At 35.7% G+C, this 7,420-nt stretch overlaps 1 protein-coding gene across 3 annotated transcripts; it reads right to left on the reverse strand.

Annotated features, from left to right (window-relative positions):
* Nucleotides 1-88: 88 nt before the first annotated feature.
* syt8 (synaptotagmin VIII) lies at nt 89-7,393 on the reverse strand. Of its 3 annotated transcripts, none has more exons than XM_056739226.1 (9): nt 6,426-7,393; nt 4,620-4,755; nt 4,228-4,394; nt 3,712-3,807; nt 3,442-3,609; nt 3,000-3,167; nt 2,726-2,843; nt 2,225-2,358; nt 89-2,129 (listed from the first exon to the last, which is right to left on the reverse strand). In XM_056739226.1, exons 2-9 carry the CDS (start codon nt 4,723-4,725, stop codon nt 1,890-1,892), a joined length of 1,197 nt encoding a protein of 398 aa, XP_056595204.1. In that variant the 5' UTR covers nt 4,726-4,755; nt 6,426-7,393; the 3' UTR covers nt 89-1,889. The 3 variants fall into 3 exon arrangements, with proteins under 3 accessions (XP_056595204.1, XP_056595205.1, XP_056595207.1); XM_056739227.1 differs by lacking the exon at nt 6,426-7,393 and adding an exon at nt 5,872-6,179; XM_056739229.1 differs by lacking the exons at nt 4,620-4,755; nt 6,426-7,393 and adding an exon at nt 5,872-6,179.
* Nucleotides 7,394-7,420: the final 27 nt, after the last annotated feature.

Below are 7,420 nucleotides of genomic sequence, written 5' to 3' on the forward strand. Positions count from 1 at the left end.
AAAAGTTTGTGTGAATGTGTGATATAAATAGTTACCTCACTTGAAATTGCTGGAGGCTTAGACCCTAAAACAGTATTATTGATGTCACCACTTAACAAGAGGATTGAAAACAAAGAAGCTCAGATCGTTTTAAATGACGTATCTGAACATTTAAAACATGACTGTGCAGAATTACCTAATGAGTTCTCTGTCATTTAAAGCATGCTGTACATTTGCGCAGACTCATAGAAACCTCATATAAGTGTTGTAATTGGGCCACTTGTGTGATGACACACTGCTGTTCACACCCTTCTCTCGTGAGCACTGAAATCACAAGAGAAATCAGTGTCTGTACAATTGCTTGCGTGTGTGTGTGCAGAATTTTAAAACCACAACACCGCACATATGATCATTTCATCTCAAGCTTCAAAACCAGAAAAAGTTAAGAAAAGTCTAAGCTAGTTTAAAATGTCTCCATAAAGTACACAAACAATAAAAGTTTATTTTAAACTTCTCTTTATACAAATCCAGGACGGGAAGAAGAAAATATGCCTTTACACAGCAATCAAAAAACATTAAAAAAAGAGCTTGATTAATGACATCATTTCATCAAGAATGAAAACATTGCACTTTCAATACACTAATAAACAAGAAAGGTAATATAATACTATTTCAGAATGTGATTACACAAAAACAGGCACGTGGTCTGGGGGGGCATTGGAAAAACTTTCGCGCATTTTACAGATTACATACTCAAATTTAACCAACAGCATTTACCTCAAAGAAACAATAATATATTTAAGCAACACTAACTTTAAATAAAAATTAACATTTCAAAGTCTAACTTAATTATGAGTGGTTTGTGAAAAAGTCTTGCATCCTAATTATGTCATTTTAATCCACTTCAAACATCAAATGCTGTTTTGCTCTTTATAGTGTGTGCATATGGTAGATTAAATATGGGTCATTGTCTTACAAACAAATTACATTGAAAAATTAAGACGAGTGAACATCTGTCGATCTGTAAAAATAGAGTCTTGCTTACTGACGTATCATCTCTCACGTATAGCCTTACTAATGTTTTAACTGGAAATCTCCAGCGCTTGGTTCTCTCAAAGACTATACAGGTAGTTATTTTGGTTGAGACGAACATAAAAATAATGCCCCCCGTTCTGTATATTCTGGGGACGGCCCTGGACAAAAATTACTTTGAATAAAGCCATGCTTGTTTTGTAAGGTATATAACATAGAACAGTCAGTTACCGAATAAGCCTTGTTTAAATAATTTAAAGATATAGTATCTCACCACCTGTGCAAATATTGTCATTTCACTGATAAAATACAGCCAAATAAAATAAAGGGCTTGGACGATATATCATGCAATTCTTTTGCTCAGTACCCAATGAATTAAGGTTAAATGCCTCAACATCCAAAAGCCAGAGGGCGCTCTCGCGCAGAAACTTTGAACACGGGACACAGAAGTACGATTTACACACATAGTTCCAGGAAATGCCAATGGTCATGTTCTATTGCCATTCTTCAAACCTTTTAAGGTATTTTCATGATAATAAAGTATATTTATAATGATGATGTTTGACGAGTTAGACTTTTTCAAATGCACGTCATAAACGACTCAATCTCGTAGTGAATTTAGATTGAGCAGTAAATTACTTCCTACTGATCAAAGAGGAAGAAGTGTGCATGAAACAGAATCGAAGCCTTTGCGATTTCACAATCGCCCAAGGTAGGTATAATTAATACGAATCGATATATATCGCCCAAGCCCTAATAAAAGCATTAAAAAAATACATATTCTTATTGGTCCACGGTCTGGTCATCTTGCAGAGCGTCTATTGAATTTGTAAGTGCTGTAGTTATAACATAAAGGAATGGTTTGCTAAACCTGGTCTTCAGAAGGTTTTATTTATAAATGGGATCTTTATTGTGTGTTTCAGGGCCAGTGTGGTGTCCACCTGTTCAGCAGACAGTAACGTGTGCCACTGGGCAACAGGCTTGCGTGGATTAGACAGCATATCTGCCCAATGTCGCAGCTGGTTTCCTGTAGCATCGCAGCCCAGGTAGATCTTACCAATCGCATCGTTCTTGGTCATTTTGTCATGGTCCCAGACTGAGATGACAAGTTGAACTTTCTGAATAAAAGATGGAACACGAAACCAAGAACAATTGGTTAAAGCACAAGGATCAATGCCGTTTGCTAGCTGACAGATATCTGAGGGTTGCTTACCTGAATTTGTTCAAATGATACTTCAAATGTGATTGATTCATTGAAGTAGGGATTGAGTGTTTGTTTCTTCACTGACGTCTTTTTTTTCTTCCACTTCTTTTTATCCAAAATCAACTGAACTTTGACATAAGGATCTACAAGAAATGCATTTATATTATTGCATTTAGCAAACACATTTATTCCACAACAAGTGAGAGTGCATTCAGGAAATACATTTTATCTGTACATGCGCAAATGTCTGTATAGTTCACCAAAATTACGGTCATCATTGATTGACCCTTACGTCATTCTATGGACACAAAGGAAGATATTGTGAGAAATGTCTCTATGGTTTTGTGTCCATACAATGGAAGTCAATGGGGTTGAGTTTTGTTTTGTTATCAACATTCTTCAAAATATCTTCTTTTGTGTTCTGAAGAAGAAAGAAAGTCATACAGGTTTGATAAAATTTTCATTTTTGGCTGAACTCTACCTATTTCCTATTACGTAGGAGCATCTAACCTGAAAAACCATCATGATCCATCTTCTTCAAGTTCTTGGCTTCAAGTATGATCACAGTTAGTTTACTGCTAGTCGGGACGTAGCGAAGAGAAAAACAGATATCTCCCAGATGTTCTTGCTGTGATACGGTTACGTGATATTAGATGTATAGTAATAGACATACATATAAAAATAACATGCACTTCTTGTTAAGCTTGTTCATTTTGAGTTAAATTAATAATTGAGATTTTAAGCCAAAATTTTCCTATATCTTCTGACCTCACGGTGACCATACCTCATTTTTGGATGCTTCAGTCAAATCGCTCCATTCCTCTATCACATGATTCCAGTCCACAGTGGACAGATTCATTCTGATCTCGCCGATGATGTCATGTTTGGAGAATCTGTTAAAATCATACACCTGCATAACTAATGTGGACTCAACCAACTCTTTCTGAGGGATCTACAAAACATGACAACACAACAGTGACAATTTAGACAAAACAGACTATAAATGAGTAAATAAAAAACTCCACTTTATTAAATAAACGTTACTTTGACTAACTTAACCAACCAAAATGTGGTAAACACTATCAAAAACAATGAATTTAATAAAAATACAACACACACTTAAATATTCACCATAGCGCATGTTAGTGAATGCAAAAATGTTTTAGAGCAAACTCCTAAATCTAAAGCCATAATAAACACAACCTGTTGTAATAAACAGATTTTACCTGATATTTAAATTGTTCATTGAACGCAGGGTTAAGTGTTTTTCTGAAGACTTTGGTCTCACATGTTTTGGTCTTGCTGGGGAGGATATAAACCTTTACATAAGGGTCAGACGATCCTCCTGAATCCATTGCTTTTAATGAAGCCGCTTCTTTTATTCCCACCAACAGCTAAAAGAAAAGCTGTCACTCATCAGTTTTAAGTTTGTATATAATCAATGTATGTAAACGTAAAGTATGAAAAAAGCTCTCAGATGAGCCGTGAGGTGGCACCTCTGATCTGGATGCATTAAACTCAAGTGAGTACTGCAGTTTTCCTCTCGGCTGATTGGCTGAACCTCCTTCAACATCTTCTGCACCAGGCTGCACCTGTCAACACAAGCAAATGTTCTGTTTGTGAATACATTTTATTGCTTAGATTGTATTTCACACCTTACCAAGCCATTTTAAATGAGTTTCAACTTTGTAGAAACAATGTTTTAAATAATTAATATTTTAAATAAGAAAATCTATAAATATTTACTTATATAATTTAAAAGGTAGTTAATATATATATAAAAGCATTGATAAAACGTTACTGTTGCACTTCATTGGCTAAACATCACACAAGTCTCCTTGGTACAAACAAAAATTGACTAATTGTTTTGTTAGAATTTGATGAGAAATGTTTGGGTTCACAATGAATCAAATCTCTGACTTGGCAAATCGGAGCACTGTTTGAGACATTGTTGAAATCCTCACTGAACCTTACTGAAACCGAACCCTGAAACCTCCAAGGCATTGTCTCACCAGTGCTGTGGTGGTGGTCCCTGACATCCCCTTCATGCTGATCTTGTGTTCCACTTTCTTCCTCTTCTTTTTCCTTTTGCAGCAACATTTTACGCAGCAGCACACCACGCAGATCAGAACCAGCAGGATGATGGCAGCGATTATAGTATAGATGGCCCATCTTGGCACTGTTGTAAAAACGCAGTCATTTTATCTCCCACATCAAAACAGCGGTCCGGTATAGCACCATGACACACATCTGAAGATGAAGATAGTGCCCAGCAAGGAGACTTAAGGGAACTTAAACTCATAACAGGTGAAAGCTGAGAAGCGAGAAATGTGCGCAAGGGGTGGAATTAGATAGGGGCCTCACAGAGCAGGTGCTGAGATGAGGATTCATATGATGTACTCACAAGGAATCTTGTCCAGTATGGAGGGCAGGAACCCAGGAGCAGCTGTCGTGCTATTGGTGTGAGGGCTGGTTTTAGTGGGTTTTATTCGGGGAGGGTTTGGTGGCATGGTTAAATGGATGAGAGGGTCAGTGGGTCACTGTAAATATACACAGAAAGAAAGTGGTTGGCAGTTGTGGTGAGGTTAGTTCATGTTGTTGTGTGTCGCCCTCTACTGGTTTACTGGTTAGTGGTATTGAAATATTTAAGAAAGCCTGAAACATAATTGGGATATTTCACCCAGTCATCATTTTCTCACTGTCATGTTGTTTCAAACTCATAGTTCAGATCTTTCTCAAAAAATTGTGCATAATGAAGTCAATGAAGCCGTTAAAAGGATTCTTCACCCAAAAATGAAACTTCTGTCATCATTGACTCACCTTCGAGTTGTTCCAAATCTGTAAAATGTCTTTGTTCTGATGAACACAGAGAACGACATTTGAATGAATGCTTGTAATCAAACAGTACTTGTCCACTACTGACCATCATAGTAGGAGAAATGTCTTTGTTCTGTTTAACAAAAAAGAAGATATCTGGGCCACTTTTGGCTAACATTGTCATTTGTCCTGGTTCTCAATCGGGACTAAGTACTGATTGCTTACAAGCATTCTTACAAATATCTTTCTCTCTGTTTGCAGAATAAAGAAATGTATACAGATTTGGAACAATTTGAGGGTCAGTAAATGAAAGGAGAATGATCCTTTCCTTTAAGTGAATTATTCCTTGTTAAAAAGAAAAGTAAAATGTAGAAACAGCTTGAAGAAAGAAGAAAAGGATAGTTACAGTAAGTGGATGTTAGACGATTTCTGTAAGTATTGAACCACCTTAAACACTTGTATGACAAAAAGAGGATATTTCGTCACCACCAAAGTCAAATATCTAAGAGGTGTTGACAGCCTTCTGCAGCCCATTAAAACTGGGTGTGCTTACAGTCTACAGATAACATTCTTTTCCAGTGAAACATTGTTAAAAATATGGAGCGGTGTCGCCTTAGGGATACAAAACATGAAGTGGAATTATTCTAAAGTACATTTATTCAGAAATACAAAACAACCAGCCGTCTTGTAACCAGCTTAGAGGGTTGAATAAAAAATTAATTTAATTTAAAAATTAAAACAGAACAACAAAAAAACACAATGAAACTAGGAGAAAAGCGGCACACAAAGCTCAAGTAATCAATAAGTGCTATAAACACAAATATTACAGCAAAACTCACTGTTTTAGAATAAGTTGGTTTAGATCTTGATTTCTTGGTTGAGGTATAAAAATATCAATAATATTCACAATAGTATGAGCACATTTCTGACTCATGTGAATGAAGGCTTTACTGTCGAAGAGTCTCAGAGGGAAGGAAGTTACTGCCCACAGCAGAAGTTCGGTCAGCTCAGGAAAGAGCCATTATGACCCATTCGCTGGTCAACAATAACAAATATCACCTCTTCTGTATTTTATTTCTTATTTATTTGATTCATGACATTCACACTGCTCATTAAAATGGTAGCAGGCGTTCACAACACAATGAGATGTGATAAACTATGCTGTAAAACAACTTCAACTTCATTGGAAATGTCCTTTCATTTAGCTGAAAATTGTTACATTTTGTTTTATAAAAACAACTTCACAATCTGAAGCTTCTATGACTACAGTACATGATTTGTTGCAGATAAAACCTGATATCTCTTCCGAAACACAATTCCATTAATGGATTTTATTTCATAAAAAAACAATGAAATGAACATTAAAGACAAACTCAAAAGAAGTTGAACTTGCCTTTGTGGTAGATTTGGTATTTTGTCACACAGTAACTCCTTGGGTTCTCTTGTCCAGTTCTATAAGAATCAAGTCATTTTTGTAATCCAAAAACTTGATCAAAGACTACAGGGCTTTCCTTCAGGTGTTCCTTCAATATGAAAGCTAGGCACCTGCCACACCTCAATAATACACAAAACTGACACGCGTGTTCTCTTGTTACACAGCAAAGCTATGTAAAGTAAAACAGGGGTGTAGTATGGTAAATGACAAAAGGCAAACAAAAGTTTTCCAAATACATCCTCAAGGAAGAGAAAAAAATAAAATTCTGAAGGAAATCAATAAGGCAGCTTCCATAGTGTAGTAATTAGTTATATAAAACTGAGTATAGTAAGTACACAAATATAAATGGCTTTAAATTATAATAGATACCAGTTGTTCAACACTGCTGTGTAAATATTTGTGATAACTTGTCACTTCTGTGTCATGCATATTTAATTGTTACCCATTTATCTGTATGTCAGTCAGTCTCTGTGTCATCATGTTAGGAAAGCTTTTTTAATGAATTCAGCATTAATGAAAAGCATTTGTAATCTTAGTTTACCAACTACCGGCTGTGTTAGAAAGAACCCTTCAGTTCATTTGATTAAGTATACTTGAGTGTATCAATATCAGCAATAGTAGGCTACACTTGTAAGTTAACTATTTCTATATCTACAAGTCTGCATCAGACTAAGTAGGCCCACTTTTTGGTTTATAAAATACTTTTGGTATACTATAAGTAAAACAGTAGAACTTTAAGTTGACAACTAGTTTACAACTACGTCTTTATGTTTGAATAGCAGCATGAAGCAAACATATACCAGTTTGCTTCTTCAATACTTGCACATGCAATACTTGAACAATTTAGTCGAATAACTAATAAGACACTTAGTATAAGACACTTATACTCTATGAAAAGAACTAGATTGGTAGTGTTTTTACTAAAAGTTCACTTGTCATTTTTTAAGTGAGCC

This window comes from Triplophysa dalaica, chromosome 24, assembly GCF_015846415.1.
Source record: "Triplophysa dalaica isolate WHDGS20190420 chromosome 24, ASM1584641v1, whole genome shotgun sequence".
In the NCBI taxonomy this organism is placed as follows: domain Eukaryota; kingdom Metazoa; phylum Chordata; class Actinopteri; order Cypriniformes; family Nemacheilidae; genus Triplophysa; species Triplophysa dalaica.